We start from the raw sequence: 22797 nt of genomic DNA, 5'->3' as shown, positions 1-22797 counted from the left end.
GATCGCATTTGACGGTGAAATGGTGGCATGAAATATACCATAATGGGCCTAGATCAATAATTTGGGATGTCTTCTAAATAAAAATATATACATGTCAAGGGATATTCAGGGATTCCTGAAAGATATCAGTGTTCCAATGTAACTAGCGCTAATTTTGAAAAAAAGTGGTTTGGAAATAGCAAAGTGCTACTTGTATTTTTTGCCCTCTAACATTTGCAAAAAAAGCAAAGAACATGTAAACATTGGGTATTTCTAAACTCGGGACAAAATTTAGAAACTATTTAGAATGGGTGTTTTTTGGTGGTTGTAGATGTGTAACAGATTTTGGGGGTCAAAGTTAGAAAAAGTGTTTTTTTTTTAAAAAAAAAATTTCCTCATTTTATATATATTTTTTTTTTTTAGTAAATTATAAGATATGATGAAAATAATGGTATCTTTAGAAAGTCCATTTAATGTCGAGGAAAAACTGTATATAATGTGTGTGGGTACAGTAAATGAGTAAGAGGAAAATTACAGCTATACACAAACACTGCAGAAATGTAAAAATAGCCATAGTCATTAAGGGTAAGAAAATTGAAACATGGTCCGGTCATTAAGGGGTTAAAAAAAATAATCCTACAATTTTATTGAATTAAATAGATTAACTTAACTAGGTTTCTGTGTTCATGTTGCATGTGCGTTTTTGCTTTGTTCAGTGCCGTCTCAGAGATATGACTTACTCCGCATCAATCACAGTTGACATTGAGTATACTAGAGGAAGCCAAAGGATTATTCGCAATGCTTTACCCATTGGCAGGTAAGTGTGAGCTAATGCTTCTTATACAGTATTCTTTTTTGTGTTATTGGTATGGATTCAATACTGAGCTGTGTATTCAGGAGGATTTTATTTTTAGGAATAAAAAATCTGAAATATACCATACTCTCAAGTCAAGTGAAATGCTCTTATAAAGATTAATGCTAAAGCTCATTAAAGAGACAGTCTACTTGAAATTTTTTATTGTTGAAAAATATAGATAATCCCTTTATTACCCATTTCCCAGTTTTGCACAACCAACACTGTTATATTAATTTCATTTTACCTCTGATTTCCTTGTATCTAAGCCTCTGCAAACTGCCCCTTATCTCAGTGTTTTTTAAAAACTTGGCCAATTAGTGGTGTTTCATGCATAACTCAACATGGTTGAAAAAGAGAATTGAAAGTTTTATTAATTGATTTTTAATATTCTCTCTCTGTGTTTCTCTGTGTCTCTCTCTCATTACAGAATGCCAATCATGCTGCGGAGCTCTAATTGTGTCCTTACTGGAAAGACCCCTGCTGAGTTTGCCAAGCTAAATGAATGTCCTCTCGATCCAGGTGAGCTTTGAGTATGGACTAAGTCTGATTGATTAAAAATAACAACTGTCCTGTTTTTAACATTTGCAGAATTTTGGTTATTTTAATAACCATCCACTTTGGGAACCCTTCATGCTAGATTCAAAACAAAAGACCATGGTGGATAAATATTTGCCAGGGGCAATGAGCCACTTAAAGAGATCTAGTAGCAGAGCATACAGGGAGTGCAGAATTATTAGGCAAGTTGTATTTTTGAGGATTAATTTTATTATTGAACAACAACCGTGTTCTCAATGAACCCAAAAAACTCATTAATATCAAAGCTGAATATTTTTGGAAGTAGTTTTTAGTTTGTTTTTAGTTTTAGCTATTTTAGGGGGATATCTGTGTGTGCAGGTGACTATTACTGTGCATAATTATTAGGCAACTTAACAAAAAACAAATATATACCCATTTCAATTATTTATTTTTACCAGTGAAACCAATATAACATCTCAACATTCACAAATATACATTTCTGACATTCAAAAACAAATCAGTGACCAATATAGCCACCTTTCTTTGCAAGGACACTCAAAAGCCTGCCATCCATGGATTCTGTCAGTGTTTTGATCTGTTCACCATCAACATTGCGTGCAGCAGCAACCACAGCCTCCCAGACACTGTTCAGAGAGGTGTACTGTTTTCCCTCCTTGTAAATCTCACATTTGATGATGGACCACAGGTTCTCAATGGGGTTCAGATCAGGTGAACAAGGAGGCCATGTCATTAGATTTTCTTCTTTTATACCCTTTCTTGCCAGCCACGCTGTGGAGTACTTGGACGCGTGTGATGGAGCATTGTCCTGCATGAAAATCATGTTTTTCTTGAAGGATGCAGACTTCTTCCTGTACCACTGCTTGAAGAAGGTGTCTTCCAGAAACTGGCAGTAGGACTGGGAGTTGAGCTTGACTCCATCCTCAACCCGAAAAGGCCCCACAAGCTCATCTTTGATGATACCAGCCCAAACCAGTACTCCACCTCCACCTTGCTGGCGTCTGAGTCGGACTGGAGCTCTCTGCCCTTTACCAATCCAGCCACGGGCCCATCCATCTGGCCCATCAAGACTCACTCTCATTTCATCAGTCCATAAAACCTTAGAAAAATCAGTCTTGAGATATTTCTTGGCCCAGTCTTGACGTTTCTGCTTTTGTGTCTTGTTCAGTGGTGGTCGTCTTTCAGCCTTTCTTACCTTGGCCATGTCTCTGAGTATTGCACACCTTGTGCTTTTGGGCACTCCAGTGATGTTGCAGCTCTGAAATATGGCCAAACTGGTGGCAAGTGGCATCTTGGCAGCTGCACGCTTGACTTTTCTCAGTTCATGGGCAGTTATTTTGCGCCTTGGTTTTTCCACACGCTTCTTGCGACCCTGTTGACTATTTTGAATGAAACGCTTGATTGTTCGATGATCACGCTTCAGAAGCTTTGCAATTTTAAGAGTGCTGCATCCCTCTGCAAGATATCTCACTATTTTTGACTTTTCTGAGCCTGTCAAGTCCTTCTTTTGACCCATTTTGCCAAAGGAAAGGAAGTTGCCTAATAATTATGCACACCTGATATAGGGTGTTGATGTCATTAGACCACACCCCTTCTCATTACAGAGATGCACATCACCTAATATGCTTAATTGGTAGTAGGCTTTTGAGCCTATACAGCTTGGAGTAAGACAACATGCATAAAGAGGATGATGTGGTCAAAATACTCATTTGCCTAATAATTCTGCACTCCCTGTATGATTAATACTAGTGGAATGAAATATTCTCAATACATCCAACAAAATTGATACTAGTATATCGCCATGTGTAGAAGCACGTTCGTTTGGTTTCAGGATTGCAGATTGAATCCACACAGTTTTATACCTTTATGTAATTCCTTGTCATTTTCACTGCTGATTTTGAGAAAGAAAGGACTGGAGGACTTTTGGTTATTGCTAAACTTTTGTAGGCTGGTACTTTTACTTTAAACCGGTAAGCATGAAATTCCACTGCAAGAAATATGTAAAAAATAAATAAAAAAAATTGCCAAAACAATGTGGTCACACGCAAGGAAATCTTCTGGAAGAACTATAGTGGCAACATATACATTTTGCTTTTTAAGAGTTGCAGGTTAGGGTTACACCATTGTAAGTACTTTTATGTATTTATAAAGTCACTGCAACAGGCCTGGTAAGGAATAAGATTTATAACCAAGTCTGAATGATTTACTAAATGTTTTCCACAGACTGTAAACGAGGCTTGTTTTGCCATTACTTAAGCATTACAGTACATTTGTGATGAAAATATTACTGCTTAAAGGGACAGTCAACACCAGAATTTTTGTTGTTTTTAAAAGATAGATAATCCCTTAATTACCAATTCCCCAGTTTTGCATAACCAACACAGTTATAATTATACACGTTTTACCTCTGTAATTACCTTGTATCTAAGCCTCAGTGGACTGCCCCCTTATTTCAGTTCTTTTGACAGACTTGCATTTTAGCCAATCAGAGCTGTCTTCATGGTTAATTCACGAGCATGAGCTCAATGTTATCTATATGAAACACATGAACTAATGCCCTCTAGTGGTGAAAAACTATCAAAATGCATTTAAATTAGAGGCTGCCTTCAAGGTCTAAGAAATTAGCATATGAACCTCCTAGGTTTAGCTTTCAACTAAGAATACAGGTGGCCCTCATTTTACAACGGTTCAATTTACACCGTTTCAGAATAACAACCTTTTTTCCAGTCATGTGACTGCTATTGAAAAGCATTGAGAAGCAGTGCATTTATTAAAATAGCCAGTAGGTGGAGCTGTCCGCTTGTGTTGCAGCGAAGCAAGCTGAAATTAATCCGTTTTTACCAAACCTGAGCTATCGAGCAGATTTCAAAGGAACATGATCTTCCTGTCTATAAATCAGTCCAGATTGGAATGCATAGAAAGAACTGTTTGCAGAAAAATGCAAGTGAAGTGTGTGTTGTGTGATTATTTTATTAGGTTTATAATGCTGTTTAGCAAATGTTTTTGTTCATTTAACTTAGTTTAATTATATATTCTGTGTTGTGTGATTATTTTATTAGGTTTATAATGCTTTTTAGCATTTAAAGTCTTCATTTCAAAGCTTTTAAAATAATGTATTAGGTGTTACTTATGACAATTTTGAAAGGGGCCTGGAACCCAACTCCCTCACTTCCCATTGACTTACATTATAAACTGGGTTTCAATTTACAACGGTTTCGATTTACAACCATTCCTTCTGGAACCTAATCCCGGCGTAAACTGAGGGCTACCTGTACCAATATTACAAAATTGGTGATAAAAGTAAATTGGGGACTTGTTTAAAATGACATGCCCTATCTGAATCATGAAAGTTTTTTTTTTACTGGACTGTCCCTTTAAACTATTTAATCTAATATTTATGAAACATGGCCTATAACTCTCTGCCATGTCTGTAAGACCATTTTTCTTGTACTTTTTCATGGTGAAATGAACTTTCAGCTCTTTTAAAAATTTGCTATTAATTTTTAATTTCTGCTGAAAGCAAATCTAATTAAAGTTAAAATTATTATTTTCTTTTTTGCCCACAAGTCCCTTGTCAGGGGAAAATTAACAGAACTGACAACTCCCCTCTTTTACCATCTTAAAGGTGGCTTCCTTTGCTGATCCCTCTCCATTCTTACTCAATCTTTATCACTAAATGTCCTTCACCTCTTCCCTACATACACTCAGATAATCTGTTGTTTTTTCAGAAATTTATTTGGACAGTTTCAGGACTTCAATCACATCCCTATGGCTTCTCAATGTGTACATGTGCCACTACCAGCAGATCTAATAATAAAGCATTGCTTCTTCACTTTTCCTGGTAAAGAAAAATGTGTACAATGAGTTAGACCTGAGATGTTTGAACAGATACCTAGTTAGAAAAAACTCAATATGGAGTCAGACTATTGAAATTTGGTTACATTAGTCTAATGGTTTCAAGGACACCTACATCAGTAGCCAAGTTTCAGTTTAGTGGAGGACCTTTTCATTCATGATCCCCCACATCCCAGAGGACATGTACCAAAGTTTTGGTACTTCATTATCTAGATAATAATCACATTGTGGCCAATTCAGAGAGAGAGAGAGGCCTGTTTGTAAACAGAAGCAGAAATAATGTTTCTGTGGCTCCATGATTGGATGATGCAAAAGGAGACAACTGGTTGGAGTCGCTATACTAGTTTTTTGATACCAGAAGAAGTATGTTTTCTCTTCCAAGTCAAAGCATTCAGGACATAATCTAACCTGACTACTTCCATACAGTTTTCTTACTGCTAAGACCGTTTTTTTTTTTTTTTTTTTTTTACCATAACAAATTACATCCATTTACAGACCCTGTACAGCTTCAGATAGACCTGCTTTGCTGGGAGGCAACTTGTTAAGGGTAATACATGATGGAATCTTAGAGGATTCCTGTTGTCATTGAACATTCTGAGGAGCCATAGCTCTGGCATTATGTAATTCTCAGGATTTGTTATATAGTCGGTAAATCTCCTCAACAAACACAGGACATCAACATCTTGCTTAAATTTCCAAAGAGGAATGATAAAACGTAGAGTGAAACCAAATGTCTTTTTGCGCAAGAAATATTCTGAAACACATTCATTGCATACTCTAACATAAATTGATTTAATGATAATTTTAGCAACAAACATTGAATACATTTAATATTGGCTAATTTTCACTTAATATTTGCTTACAATTTAGCTGGGTGGTCAGTAAATTCAGCCAGGGGGTGTGCCCTATAAATAGGTCTTGGGGAGAACACTGAACTGGAATGGCATTTTCACATGTAGGTGTTTTCCATGATAACATAAAAGTGGATTGATCTGGAAATAAATTTAAAGGGCTATAATAGTTGGATAATGACATGCTCTAATTTGTTAGACCATTTTAAGACTATCAACCCTGTACTACTGTGTGTTTAACCCCTGCAAACACACAGTAGACGTGCTGCTCTGGAGGTAGTGCCGATTTCCCGGGATTAAACATAGTAGTGTAGGGTCGATTAGCCTCAAAATGAAATTCTTTAATTAATTAAGAGCATGAAACATAAGTGAAAACTAATATCCTCTAATATATTAGAGAAATTTATTATAGCACTGTTAATTCTATAAAACGTGTTTAATTTAAACCCCTATAAAGAAGTTAAACTCATGTAATTCCAAAGGGACATTATCATTTTCTATCATCGGTTAAAACTGTCATTCTCATGAGCTGGCTAGTACAGTGAATGGTGAATACTTGCAACCAAAAGGAAGATTCAGTTCCTGAAGGGCTCAGGGCTCATTCTGCAAACCCACTTTCATCTTCATGGTCAGAGGTGACACTTTCTCAGCCTTATCATGCAGCAGTCAGGACACCTAATGATACTTTCCTCAGTACAAATTTGATGTTTAGATAATTTTCCAGAGATTTGGCAGGAAAATATTGAATTCTGTTTTGTTACAATAAATGCCTTTTTCTATGTATTTGTCATTACTTTTTCCCCACCTATAATTGTACTGATCTGTATTCATCTGTATGGTGAGTGGGGCCTAGTGACAGATAAGATGCCTAGAAATGAAATCTAAAATACAAACATTTCAATATGTTGACTCATATCCATACATAAAACTTACTTGCCTCATTATTTTCTGGATATTCACTTACAATAAAGGGGTCACCAAGAGGAGTAACCTCTAAGAGAGAGAGGGGGGGGGTAATTCTGTCCATTCCCTTCCTATGGAGGGTTTCTTTCACTGGTGAGTTTTCTTTCTAGGGAAATGAGATAAGATCTTGGCATCTCTGGATTTTTGGTTTAATTCCTATTTAAAAAAAAAAAATGTTTTTAGAGGGACTTTGTAGGGAGCTAATCAGCAGCAGGAGTCACCTGACCCCTCTAATCGGCAGTGATGCCTGCTTGGGACCAGCAGTTGTCTGTGCTCCTAAGTGGGGCTTTAACTATTTTTTTTTACTTTTTTTTTTTTTTACTTTTTTGTGAGTTCAAACACAGGGTTTCAATGTCAGTAAAATTTAGAGTATGTACTATAAAGTCCCTTTAAAATGTACAATATTCTTTCATATTATTCTTGATAAGGAACATAGAGTAACTATTTAGTTAAATGATTGTTTTAGAAAATACTATTGTGTAATCCTTGTCTGTCCTACAGGTGGGTACTTCATTGTGAAAGGAGTAGAAAAAGTAATTTTGATTCAAGAACAGCTGTCCAAAAACAGAATTATTGTAGAAGCTGACCGGAAAGGCGCAGTTGGAGCATCTGTGACCAGGTGAGCGCTAGTCTTTTCTTTTAGCACCTTTTTTTATTAATGTTTTTATCTTTTAAAAATAAGGCAACTAAACAATAAGGAACATAAAGGAGGAACAGCTGCACGTACGATCCGTAAATAAAATCTTTATTTTAAGATTCTTGTAAAACATGCAGTAAAGAGTCAATAGAAACCCAAAAAACTGTATAAGTAATCCAGAAATAGTATAATCCTATGTGCAGTTATATATGCATATGTGTGTTATACAAAAGCGGTAACAAGCAGCCGCTTTTGTATAACACAAAGTCCGCCAACTGGTAAAATATACATATAAACTGTTGAGAAGATTTTCACTCACCGGTAAAGTGGATGTACGGGGGTAATTCAGACAGTGTCAGTGTGTGTGCCCGTGTCACAGACACTATTCAGGATCACTGCCGCTCGTGTAAAACAGCCAGGGACGAAGTGGTGGAACTCCTCACCCGCCTCAACTTATCCCTGCTTCGATCCTCCAAGCTCTAGAACACTCCTCCCCTCCACTCCGTAAACCCGGTGAGACTTCGTAGTTCTCTTGCGGTGAGTGTAAGCTGCTCAGTGAACACGCCCAGCACACATGATCCTGGACATCCAATGCATCAGAGGAACAGCCAGATAACTGGAAAGATAGGTTCAAGCAAAGAAAGTCGGCTCCAGCTGTTCATTAAAAAGTCAATCCTTTATTTGTAAAACATGAAGAAACACAGCAAACAATGTGAGAGGTGCTGAGGGCGCAGCACTGTATGGCTTACGCATTTCGGAAGTGCTCTGTAGTCATAGCCTACAGTGCTGAGCCCCACACCTGTTTAAAAAGGATTAAAACAAATGTGATTCGCTACACAAGAAAACCCGCCCTCATTTCAAACCCAACACACCTGGTCAGTATAACACTGCCTCAAAAGCAGTCATATAACACACAAGAAATATATAAGTATATACATATTGGAGAAATAGGATAATATTTGTTTGACATATAGATGTATAGATGAAAGTTGCAAAGAGTCAATACGTAAGAGCAAGAACAAACACAGTATTCATGAAAGCAGCATGCAAACAATCAATTTTAAACGCTGCTAAATAGTTACACTGAATCACAGCAATATACACAGGGTATGCCAAATAGCATACAGGCTCACTTGTCCCCAGTAGTATCATATAACAGAAAAATATATATCCAAATACATGATGACCAGCAAGTTATTGCTGTAGTGTCTGACCAGTTATCTGATCGCTAATACATCAGTAAGGGGCAAATGATCACAATGAAGAGGTAATAGGGATGTAATAAGCAGCATTAAGGACACCCTATATTTAGCTGTGATTACCTTGCTATAACATTAGTAATGGGGTAGAGAGAACCCTGAATTGGCAAATTGTAATAAGGTGAACAATGCTAAAAGGCATGAAGGCACAATGTATATAGTCCCCATGTACTAGTGGGGAGAAGCAGAATTATGTCCAAAAAGGCTGTTAGTATGTGTGTGACGGTATAAAAGTGACACCGGAACCATCTTGGCACAAAGTTTAAATTCAAAATTTGAAAATTTGAAAAACCTTATTAGTAGTATATAAAAGCCCTAACGTTGTAAAATTCTTAACGTTTAAGGTATATATACCATGAATGGATAGGTAAGTAAGGACCAAACACAGATCCTGTTTTTTAAATTCAAACATAAAACTTTAAATTTTAAATCTTAACTTTGGAGAACAGGTCAATACACCCTCACGAATATAGGGTGATGTAAGTAAAGCTATGCCTAGATTAAAAGGGATATGGGCAATGAGCTGGTGTAAAACATGCTAACTAGATGTAAAAAAAAAAAAGGTAAAATATTACTGATAGAAAAATTATTGTAATGCCTTTATTCCCAAAGATTGAGAACATCATATCTGGAATTTAACCCATCGGGCACCCGGGTGCCCATTGTGAAAATCCAGAAAGCTTCCCGTCTGGCGAGAAGTGTGTCAATGTCACCTCCCCTGGTTGGTCTATTCACTTTTTCTATGCCACACCAGGTAAAACCTCTAAGGTTGTTATCATGAAATACTCCAAAGTGCTGAACTAAAGGAGTTGATGCTCTTTGTAGTGAATGAAGATAAGTGTTCTCTGATCCTAGTATTTAGGTCACGTGTAGTGAGTCCTATATACTGGATCTTGCACAAAGTGCATTCAATCAAATAAACCGCTGACTCGGTTTTACAGTTCATACAAGCATTGATCTGATACTGCTTTTTGCTTATCTCACTTGTAAACTCCTTGGTGATATTGACTACGGAGCACTTCCGAAACGCATAAGCCATACAGTGCTGCGCCCTCAGCACCTCTCACATTGTTTGCTGTGTTTCTTCATGTTTTACAAATAAAGGATTGACTTTTTAATGAACAGCTGGAGCCGACTTTCTTGTAAAACATGCACACATAAACCTCAGGAGGGGGACTTCATCTGACATGTATCGCGCTGTTACAAGCGCTTAATCATAGACAAACACATATGTGAACACTATTTCAAATGTGTGTGTGGGCCAATCAGACAGCGTAGTGCATCCTTTTCTTGCCGGTTTGATCCCTGGCTTGTCTCCTCTCCGGTTGGACGGTTCCGGACACACGCTTTGGAACGGCAGCTTACCTGCTATCAGTTCGGAACGCCCCTGCTGTGTGCTCAGCGTTGTCTCTGGAACGAACTGTAAGTTATCACTATTTTCCTATATTATGATATGCTGTGAATCTTGTCGACTGCCTGGGAAACAAAACTTTAACTGTTGTGTATACAATAGAGTGTATTTAACTTATTTGGTGTTGCACTTAACTACTGAGTGACCAGCACCTAATTATTTACATACTTACTTCAGTATAACCATAGGGTACCCAGCAATTCAAATTAAGCAATATGGTCCCAAACTAAACACACCATTACCTTTAAATATGGAGGGGGACACTACAGATGTGGACACTTTCTTTGATATCACCAATAGAAAGCAATACTTTGATTGTGTGTTTTCCAGTACTGATGTTGCGCTTAATCCATCCATGGATTTGAAAACCAAACTTGGTCATCGCCGACACCTACATTATATGTATTAACCCCTAATCTGCTGCCCCCAACATCGCCGACACCTACATTATATTTATTAACCCCTAATCTGCCGCCCCGTGTTGCCGCAACCTACCTACGTTTATTAACCCCTAATCTTCCACCCCCAAGCCGCCGCCACTACTATATTAAAGTTATTAACCTCTAAACCGAAGTCCTAACCCTAACACCCCTAACTTAAATATAATTACAATAAATCTAAATATTCCTATCATTAAATAAATTATTCCTATTTAAAACTAAATACTTACCTGTAAAATAAACCCTAAGCTAGCTACAATATAACTAAGTTACATTGTAGCTATCTTAGGGTTTATTTTACAGTCAAGTTTGTATTTATTTTAACTAGGTAGAATAGTTATTAAATAGTTATTAACTATTAAATAACTACCTAGCTAAAATAAATACAACAGTACCTGTAAAATAAAACCTAACCTAAGTTACAATAACACCTAACACTACACTATAATTAAATAAGTTAACTAAATTAGCTAATTTAATTTTAGGTAATTGTATTTAAAGTACAACCCCCCCCCCCACTAAATTACAGAAAATAATAATCAAATTACAGATATTTAAACTAATTACACCTAATCTAATAGCCCTATTAAAATAAAAAAAGCCCCCCAAAATAAAAAATAAAATAAAAACCCTAAACTACCAATAGTATTGGGATCTAAGTTGTGGGGATAAGTCACACTGTATTAAATAAAATGCAGCCTAATTTTAATACATATTCAAAAAGCTAGCAGTTATAACATCAAAAGACACTAATCGTGTGTGTATATGTGGATATGTGTATGTGTGTATATATATATATATATATATATATATATATATATATATTATATATATATATATATATATATATATATATATATATATATATATATATATATTTATTTTCCTTGCGGCATCCATTGAAAGTTCTTTGAAACAAAAGTGCCGATGAAAGTGTGGAGGAAATCATGAACAATTCTCCTGTGTTCCTTTAAGAACAATATATGGAGCTGCGTCTCATAAACAATTACTGCAGTTGTGAGGTGTCGGCTAAGTTTTTAAAGCTGTCTTCCTGTCAGCAGAAATATCGTATGATACTGCACCTTGAAAGTTCCAGATATGGCTATTACGGCAGGAGCGGCCTTGAACCGCCTTGGTTCGCTTCCGACCAAAAAACTTTTCCAGGTTCCGTTACCAATATCAGAGACCGCTCAACATTCAAGCAGGATTGTGGGAGGTACGATGCGTCCCGTGTTCCAGTCAACTGATGCCGACACGCGTTTCACCCCCTCGACTTATGAGAAAGGCAGGGCTTCATCAGGGTGTGTAATTAGGATGACAGACAAGCTCTTTTATGCAAGGCAGGTATATCCGCCCCTTGACGGGTGAAAGATAGTAGCTATTACTCAGTTCAAAAAAGTTTTATCTTTACCATAGTAAATTAACTATTATATGTTGGTCTGCGCATCAGATCACTCACATATTCTCATCACACACAGCATGAGCTATACATCCCAGGAGGAAACCGAAGTAAAGAGAGAGAAAAAAATATATGTATATTTTTTTTTTCCCCCTTATCCTATTATCTAAGGATTATGCTATAGGTAGGGATGTATAAGCTGATAGAAAATTAATGTTAGTTATGGTCAGAAAGAGAAAATTAATTTTTTCTTTTCACAGAAAACAGGCCATATCAAGTTTGTCATTCATACTATTAGGATACTGGGTACCCAACTTATATATGCATCTACACTCTTTTCTGAGGAGTGTATTATCATTGTCACCTCCTCTTCCATTATCAATGCCTCTGTCAATGCCAATGAACTGGAGAGAGTAGGTGTCGGCGATGTTGGGGGCAGCAGATTAGGGGTTCATAAATGTAATGTAGGTGGCGGCGGTGTCCGGAGCGGCAGATTAGGGGTTAATAATTTTATTATAGTATTTGCGATGCGGGAGGGCCTCGGTTTAGGGGTTAATAGGTAGTTTATGGGTGTTGGTGTACTTTTTAGCACTTTAGTTATGAGTTTTATTTTACGGCGTTGTACCATAAAACTCATAACTACTGACTTTTAAATGCGTTAGGGATCTTGACAGGGTAGGGTGTAACGCTCACTTTTTGGCCTCCCAGGACAGACTCGTAATATCAACGCTATGGAAGTCCCATAGAAAAAAGACTTTACGAAGTTTACGTAAGTCATTTTGCGGTAAGGCCAAAGAAGTGTGCGGTGCCCCTAAACCTGCAAGACTTGTAATACCAGCGGGTGTAAAAAACCTCAACGCTGCTTTTTTACCCTAACGCACAACTCGTAATCTAGCTGTAGGTTTCTCACTGAAATTATTTACAAACCACTTGTGCAATTCTGGCACAAATGATTGTAAATGCTTCTCTGTGAATCCCCTTTGTTCAGAAATAGCAGGCATATATAGCTTTGGGATTCCTTTTTTGGTAATTAGAAGGCCGCTAAATGCTGCTGCGCACCACATTTGTATTTTATGCCCAGCAGTGAAGGGGTTAAATAGGGAGCTTGTAGGGTTAATTTTGGCTTTAGTGTAGAGATCAGCCTCTCACCTGACACATCCCACCCTCTGATCCATTCCTAACCCCCCTCAAACAGCTCTCTTCCCTCCTCCACCCCCCAAAGGTCACTCCCATCTTAAGTACTGGCAGAAAGTCTGCCAGTGTATAAAAAAAAAAAGTTAATTTTTTTAAATATATATTTTCTGAGGGGTACTATCCCCCCTTAACTCTCAAGTCCCAACCTCCCTGACCCCCCCCCCCCTCAAATAGCTCTCTAACCCTCCCCCTCTACCTATTATCTGCCATGTTAGGAACTGGCAGCTGTCTGCCAGTACCTATTTTGCCATATATATTGTTTATTTCTGTAGTGTAGCTGCCCCCCCTCATTTCCCTACCCCATTTCTACCCCCTCCCAGGTCACTTTATATGGCACTAAATGTAAAATACCCTTCTCTCCCTCCTTCATATTGCACTAAAGTGCACAGTTTCTGTAGTGTAGCGGTCCCCGCACGCCCATTTAAAGCCCCCTCACACACCCTCCCGCCTCCCCCAGTGATAGGCCGCCCACCCGCCTCCCTTCGATCCCTTCCAAGCCACCGACGGTCTGCACCATCGCTGGCCGATGCAGAGGGGGCCACAGAGTGTCTCTCTCTGCATCGGTGGGTAAAAAAGGGTATTGCAGAGGTACCTCAATATCGAGGCATTGCTGCAATACCCTGGAAGCGATCGCAATTGCTTCCAGTGCTTGAAACCCCAGAGAATGTGTCAGGCATGTCCTTGGTCCTTAACTGTATTTTTTTTTGTAGGTTGTGCCTGACACGTCCTCTGTTGCCAAGGGGTTAACCAACTATGTTGATGAGAAATGAGAATTTAAGGATTTTTGTGCAATTGAAGCATTAAGGGGTTTAGATAACTGTATGGATGATTATGATGGTGATTGGGCATCAATATTACCATTACCTGGAAAATAGTATTCTGATTTATCCCATACAGTACCGTGGTCCCTTAATCCACTCTTTTAAGAAAAAAGTTGAACAGGATTTGTTATCCCTGGATAAAAACATGAATGTAACTCTAGCATGATAATCTTTCACATTGTGAGAGGACGGCATTGCGCAAATTACAAACTAATAAAGATATTGTCACAAGGGCTTCTGACAAGGGGGGCAATGTTGTCATTCTTAATAAGAAAGGTTATCACAATGAGGCCATTAGACAGTTACCGGATACGAAAACGTATAAAAGATTGTCCAATAACCCCACTTTAGTCTTTAAAAATAAATTGAGGAGAGTAGTGGAGGAAGGTGTAGCGCTTAATATATTTACTTTGTCACAACAGATTTAGTACCTAGCAATCCCATTACTCCTATTTTTCACTACCTTCCAAAAACCCATAAAAGCATGGTGAACCCGCCGGGTCCGGGTCGTCCAATTATTTCAGGCATTGGCTCACTTTTTGAGCCTTTATCCGAATGAATGGATGACATTTTACAGCCATTTGTGCAGAAATTGTACAGCTATTTGACTCCAACCATCTCTTAAAGGTGTTGGGTGATATAGTTTGGCAGAAAGAGTATAAATGGTCAACCATAGACTTTACTCTAACATACCAAATAAAGAAGGTTGTAAAGCTGTTACATTCTTTCTAGACAGGGATTCATCATTCACATAAGAGATCAAAGAATTTATATGGGGTATTTTGCTTTTTCTCTTAACACACAATTATTTTCTATTTGATGGTCAATATTTTTTACAGTTATGTGGCACCGCCATGTGTGCCAAATTCGCACCATCTTTTGCCAATTTATTTTATTATAGGAAGAATTGGAGCATGTGGTTTATAACCTGGAAGCGTTGAATAGGAATTTTGAAGAATTTAAATCCATGAATATAAAAGATATTACAGAGAGTAAAAAACACAAAAAGAGAGATTTCGACCAAGATACTGTTATATTTTCTACTGAATACACTCCGCAGTTTTAGACAAATTTGCTAAATTTTGAGGATACGTTTGAATATTTTAAAAGCTGATGATCTGCTTTCTACTAATCTGAATAATTGCAAATTTGTTTAAAAAAAACCCAAAAAAACCTATACCTTATCAGCAAGATTGTCGCCCAGTATGGTCACTTTTGAGAGGTCTAGATCAGAGAGAGACCTGGCTATTCCGACGTAGCACTTATAAAAGTAATTTACACAATTTTCTCACTTGCTCTTAATTAAAATGTGGGAACACTTTCACTAGCACTGTTACAGGCAGGTAAGTAATTTAATATGAATTTTAATGCTTGTTGCTATACTACATTTGCTGTCTATTTATTAGTGTGTAGTTTTTTTAAGATTCAATATGTAGGGCAGACCTTTTGGGAGGAACGCTCTAGAGTGAGAGAACATCTAAGAGATATAAAAAATTATGACAAGGACTCAACTGTAGCTCGTCACTTTGGTAAAATGCTCACTATTAATGTTCCAAACTTAACTTTTCAGGTCATAGATGTTGTAAAGTCTCCCCCAAGGGGTGGTGATAAATTTAAAACCTTCACTAAGAGGGAGCTTTTTTGGATATACAAACTGAATGTAATGCTCGTGGGATATTCCACTATCAGACCAAACTTGGCCAGTAGTCTTTTTATCCCGGCGTCAAGTGGAATGATAGGAAATATCCCAGAGCAGAGAGAGTTTGTGAAATGAGGCAAGCAGTACTCGCAGCAGACAGGGCAGTCCTTAGCGGCAACAGGAAGACAATCCAGCAGTATAGCAGTTCAGGGGTAAACTAATAGAAGGACTGGGAACAGGCAGGAGTTGGCAACAAAGGATATCCAGTAGTATAACAGTTCAGGGGTAAACCAATAGAATGGTCAGACAAGCAGAGTTCAGCAACAGTATAGCAATCCAGTAGTTCAGGGGTTAAGCAGGCAGAGTGGTCAGACAAGCAGAGTTCAGTATCCGTATAGCAATACAGAAATACAACACCCAGCAGAACACTAAGTAACACCTATACTTGGGCAGAGAATGTAAATGAAGCAAGTACTTACATAGCTACCGATTCGCGCCAAGAGCTCAAGGACCCAGCTTCAGAGAGGAGGAGACATGTGGTGATGACGACATTGCCACACGCTCAGAGGAACTGCCAGATCTCTGGCAACGCCAGAGTGTCCTAGGCAACGAGTAGAGAGGAAGCGTTGCGTCCCTGGCAACAGCCAGGGCGGCGTGACACTGGAAACCAAATATCCACAGGGATTAAATTTAGAAACATACCTCAGTTACTTTATAGACCATTGAATTGTATGTTCCTTGTTCATTTATTTTATTATTTATTTTGTGTATATATATATATATATATATATATATATATAATATATATATATATATATATATATATATATATATATATATATATTAATATATATATATATATATATATATTAATATAATATAATATAATGAAGAAGGTAGATCCCACCAGGGGGAATAAAGGAGGAGACCCGGAGACAGCAAAACTTGATGTTAGTATCTTTTATTCAGCCAAATGACAGGTGGAGGTACAGATAGACACCTGACGCGTTTCGCGCATGCGTACATGCGCTTCATCAGAGGCTAAAGAGTTTAGGTGAACCAAGACCTATATAGGGGCCAGTAACCAATCAGCAAACAAATTATAGATTGCAAATATGCAAATGATGAGTAGTTAGTTGTTTGTGAAAGAGTATCCACCCCCCCATAGGTCTCGCAAGATACATATTATTCATATCTAACAAAACACACAATAACATATCCTAACAATAAAAACTAAGATAAAGTAAAATAATCTTAGCAATAATGAACCTGGTACATATTCAAAAAACAATATCATTTTCGAATTCAAAAACATACATTTGAAAAATAGCATGTTTACAGATAGATTTTGCTTAAAAGGCAGATAGATAAATCTATAAATGATCAAAATATTTAAATTAGAAATATTATGCTGCTTAGATAATATACCTAAGACAAAACACATAAGTAATCACTAAAATAGAAAATAAAAACAAATGTAAAATAAAATCTTAATAAATGTTGTAACGTGTAAAATAGTAGTAATAGTCATTGTAAATAATGTCTCAAGACTATATATTTAGGAGTATTGATGATGTTAAAAGCAAGATGACCTTCGATATTGGTGTCAGGCAATATACACCAATAAGTTAAAGAAAACCATGTTATTTTGTCTAAGGTCACTCTATAAGACCACATCCTCTTTTTGAAAATTATATAGCCTAGTGGTACAGATAGAAGGCATATAGTTTTGTGCTATATCGCTGCTGTGAATTTGCTTCTCATGTCAACTGTCACTTTAAAAACCTTTTGGGACAGTGACTAAAGTTAAGAGGATAATGCTCAATTATCTGTACCCAATCATATTGAGACAATCTAATATCCGATATATATATATATATATATATATATATATATATATATATATATATATATATATATATATATATATATATATATATATATATATAAAATGTATTCCATCAGCAATCCGCTGTAAGTGGTTTAATATAAAGGATATGATAGATATGAACAAAAGTGGATAAGTCAAGGAGGAAGAGAACTAATTCAACAATTCCATTTGGAGATCAATTTAAGTAATATAAGAACAACAAATGAGATTAAAGCTTAATCAAAACAGTCAAAGGGGCCTACGTAGTGTCAGGAGAATTTTCCTATAAGGAAAAGAGAGATTTTTTATGTATATTATCTAATATATCTTATATTTTGTTATATATATATAAAAGTATTTGTGTATATATAGATTTTTTCCCTCTCAAGTGTTAGTTTTAATTTTGATTTAAAAAAAAATTCTATAATTCTATAAGATCATATGAAGGTTAGAAATGTTTTTAGCTATTCAGTGAAGAGATCCACATCCATTCTTTTATTCATTCCCTCTGGGGCCCTAGTGTGTAATTTTACTATCCAAAATATTTCTTTTTTACGAAGGGTTTTACCTCTATCACCCCCTCGGAGATGTTGTTTTATGGTGTCTATGCCAATAAATGAAAAGTGTTTGGGACCTATACCATGAGTTCTGAAATGCTTTGCGACAGGTGTTTTTGGTTCTTTCTCATCTAAAGAATGTAGATGTTCTCGAATCCTGTCCTTTAATGGATGGGTTGTAAAGCCTACATATTGGCTCGAGCAGGATAAACAATTAATTAGATCACTAATAAAGAATTACAATCTATCCTATCTCTTATTTGAAAAGTTTGTTTGGTGATGTTTGAAGAGAATGTGTTAGTAACTGTAATGCAGGTGCAGCCTTTGCAGGGGACATGCCCACATTTAAAACAGCCAGGTCTGAGGCTTAGCCAGTTTATATTGGTAGTGGGTTTTCCAGCAAAGTTTTTCCTTGTGATGTCACCTAAAGTCGGAGCTTTTCTAGCTACACACCTCACTCCTGTTGTAAGGATGTTTGATAATATTTCATCACCTTTTAGGATGGTCAAGTTCTTTTTTTACTATTCTACAAATCTGTTGGTATTGTTTACTAAATTGGATAATGAATAGCATATTGCTATTTGTACTAGTTTGGTTGAATTCAATACTCCTATATATTTTTTTTTTAATTCCGCTCTTTGGCAACAATTATTGTCCATTTTATATTTTAAATGTTGTCTCAGTGAGGTATATATTTTATATACATTGTTTTTTACACATTGTATTTTGCATTGTATTATATTGTGTCGTTTTTTCAAATTAGTGATCTTTTGCAACACCTGTGTCTTGGATATATCATGATTTAGCGTGTTTACGTGCAGCTGTTCCTCCTTTTCGTTTCTTATGCTTAGTGGGTAGTTTGCCTGCTTGCAGCTTTGCACCCTTTTTGTTGCCGGTTGGATCCCTGGCTTGTCACCTCTTCGGTTGGACGGTTCCGGACGCACGCTTTGGAGCTTACCTGCTATAATTAACCAATAAGGGATTTTCACGATCCATATATCTGATCCAATACAACATTTGGATTCCCCCTTTTTTAGTAGCCACCAAGGGCCCAATTATCTAAAGCTCGCTGGTCTGGTGAGATTATCTAAGACGTATAAGACCCTCAAAGAATTTCAGAACATCACATTTTTAGCTTGATAGCTATTGCTCTCACTATGGAGAGGAGACCTACATTACAATATAATGCTCTCCAAAATCATCCGAAGATTTGCATGATATCGCTCCATGCTGGCAAATTTTTAGATAATCTGGTGCTGAACCAAAAATGGGCTGGCTCCTATGTTTACATTCCTGCTTTTTCAAATAAAGAAAGCAAGAGAACGAAGAAAAATTAATATTAGGAGTAAATTAGAAAGTTGCTTAAAATTGCATACTCTATCTGTATTGTTAAAGAAAAATTTTTTTTTTTTTTTTTTTTTGTCCCTTTAACCCCCCGTAGTGACCAGACCACTTTTCAATTTTCTTACTGTTAAGGACCAGGGCTATTTTTAAATTTCTGCTGTGTTTGTGTTTAGCTGTAATTTTCCTCTTACTCATTTACTGTACCCACACATTATATACCGTTTTTCTCGCCACTAAATGAACTTTCTAAAGATACCATTATTTTCATCATATCATAATTTACTAAAAATTTTTTTAAATTTGATGAAAATGTTTTAAAAAACACTTTTTCTAACTTTGACCCCCAAAATCTGTTACACATCTACAACCACCAAAAAACACCCATGCTAAATAGTTTCTTAATTTTGTCCTAAATTTTAAAATACCCAATGTTTACATGTTCTTTGCTTTTTTTGCAAGTTATAGGGCAATAAGTACAATAAGTAGCACTTTGCTATTTCCAAACCATTTTTTTTTTTCAAAATTAGCGATAGTTACATTGATCTGTCATTGATCTGTCAGGAATCCCTGAATAACCCTTTACATGTGTGTACGTGTGTGTGTATATATTTATGTATATGTATGTGTGTATATATATATATATACATTTTAAATTAGGGGGAGATAAAAAGCGAGTTTAAAATCCTCCACTACGCACAAAATATAGAAAAAATAACTCATTGTGTAGTTCATTAACAAATCTAGACAGGCCCAGAGGCTTGTTTTCCCACAGAAAACCTCTGAATTACATTGTTTCCAATGCAGCAAAGGATTCTGGGTAAGATATGCAAATTAAGTACACAATGACACACCTTTTTACTTCAGTTTGCTATTCAGCAGGTTCCCTTTACGCCAAAGTATCGCTGCTCACACAGCTTATAAACTTAGCTAGGGTTAGTGCAGTGATTCATAACCATCCCAAGACAGACTGTTTCGTGGTTTTTGCCACTCATCAGCTGGGAGAAGGTTAGAATCACTGCTGGGTGAAGTTGATTCCAGGCAGAATACAACAACATTTTAAATTAGGGGGAGATAAAAAGCGAGTTTAAAATCCTCCACTACGCACAAAATATAGAAAAAATAACTCATTGTGTAGTTCATTAACAAATCTAGACAGGCCCAGAGGCTTGTTTTCCCACAGAAAACCTCTGAATTACATTGTTTCCAATGCAGCAAAGGATTCTGGGTAAGATATGCAAATTAAGTACACAATGACACACCTTTTTACTTCAGTCTGCTTTTCAGCAGGTTCCCTTTATGCCAAAGTATTGCTGCTCACACAGCTTATAAACTTAGCTAGGGTTAGTGCAGTGAATCAACTTCACCCAGCAGTGATTCTAACCTTCTCCCAGCTGATGAGTGGTAAAAACTGATACTTTGGCGTAAAGGGAACCTGCTGAAAAGCAGACTGAAGTAAAAAGGTGTGTCGTGTACTTAATTTGCATATCTTACCCAGAATCCTTTGCTGCATTGGAAACAATGTAATTCAGAGGTTTTCTGTGGGAAAACAAGCCTCTGGGCCTGTCTAGATTTGTCACTGAACTACACAATGAGTTATTTTTGATATATTTATATTTATTTATATTAGACAACCCAAAGTATTGATCTAGGCCCATTTTGGTATATGTCATGCCATAATTCCACCGCCAAATACGATCAAATGAAAAAAAATTGGTCAACTTTTTCACAAACATTTTTGGTTTCTCACTGAAATTATTTACAAACAGCTTGTGCAATTATGACACAAATGGTTGTAATTGCTTCTCTGGGATCCCCCTTTGTTCAGAAATAGCAGACATATATGGCTTTGGCATTGCTTTTTGGTAATTAGAAGGCTGCTAAATTCCGCTGCGCACCACACTTGTATTATGCCCAGCAGTGAAGGGGTTAATTAGGGAGCTTGTAGGGTTAATTTTAGCTTTAGTGTAGAGATCAGCCTCCCACCTGTCACATCCCACCCTCTGATCCTTCCCTGACAACTCTCAAACAGCTCTCTTCCCTCCCCCACCTCACAATTGTCACTGCCATCTTAAGTACTGTCAGAAAGTCTGCCAGTACTAAAATATAAAAGGCATTTTTTTAAAAATATATATATTTATTTTGCAATGTTTGACCCCCCCCCCCAACAGCTCTCTAACACCCCCTCTATCTATATGCCGCCATCTTGGGTACAGGCAGCTGTCTGCCAGTACCCAGTTTGTTCAAAATGTGGCCTATTTTTTTTTTTTTTTTTTTAAATAAATACCCTATTTTTCTGTAGTGTAGCTGCCCACCCTCAATACCCTACCTCCCTCCCAGATCCATTTCCCAACACTGATTATGCCTTATCCCCCCTCCCTCTCCCTCCTTCCCAGAGACTATCGCTATAGCATTTAATAGCGCATGCATGCGTGCCCCCGCCCCCCACGCGCTCCCGCCCACTCAAGCACAGGATCCGGAACTCCCTCCAGCGATATTCTGCTCACCCGTCTCCCTGCTATGGCTCCCACCCACCAACGGTTGGCTCCATCGCTGGCCAATGCAGAGAGGGCCACAGAGTGTCTCTGCATCGGTGGGTAAAAATGGTATTGCAGTGATGCCTCAACCTCGAGGCATCACTGCAATACCTTGAAAGCGGCTGGAAGCGATCACGCCAGGCACGTCCTTGGTCATTTACTGATCGTAAATGGTCGTTAAGGGGTTAAAGTATACTAAGGGTTCATAGACTTAATTTCACACAATTTGTAGAAGAGAAGAGGCTTATTTTGACCTACAGCCTTTGAAGCTCATTATTAACAGTATTTAAAGGGACATAAATCCCAATTTGTTTTGTTTATGATTCAGATAGAACATACAATTTTAAACAACTTTCCAATTTTTACTTCTATCAAATGTTCTTTATTTTCTTGTTATCCTCTGTTGAAAGGAAGGTTCAGTAGTGTGCACGTGTCTGCAGCACTATTTGGCAGCACCATTTCTTGTCATGTAGTGCTCCATGTGCACGCTACCTATCTAGATATCTCTTCAAAAAAGAATAAGCAGAGAAAAAAAAGCAAATTTGATAATAGAAGCAAATTGGAAGCTTTTTAAAAATTGTATTTTCCATCTGAATCATGAAAGAAAAATGTTGGATTTCATGTCCCTTTAATTAGCCTATGTGTGATAGTGAT

At 37.1% G+C, this 22797-nt stretch overlaps 1 protein-coding gene across 1 annotated transcript in view; it reads left to right on the top strand.

Moving 5' to 3' along the window:
- POLR3B (RNA polymerase III subunit B) overlaps positions 1–22797 on the top strand; it is a 791018-nt gene that overhangs the window by 67349 nt on the left and 700872 nt on the right. Inside the window, exons 6-8 of the mRNA XM_053719663.1 lie at positions 696–796; positions 1263–1354; positions 7540–7657. Of these exons, the coding sequence (XP_053575638.1) occupies positions 696–796; positions 1263–1354; positions 7540–7657 (311 nt within the window). The remainder of the gene's footprint in view (positions 1–695; positions 797–1262; positions 1355–7539; positions 7658–22797) is intronic.

This window comes from Bombina bombina, chromosome 6, assembly GCF_027579735.1.
Source record: "Bombina bombina isolate aBomBom1 chromosome 6, aBomBom1.pri, whole genome shotgun sequence".
In the NCBI taxonomy this organism is placed as follows: domain Eukaryota; kingdom Metazoa; phylum Chordata; class Amphibia; order Anura; family Bombinatoridae; genus Bombina; species Bombina bombina.
This window is presented reverse-complemented; position numbering and strand designations above follow the sequence as displayed.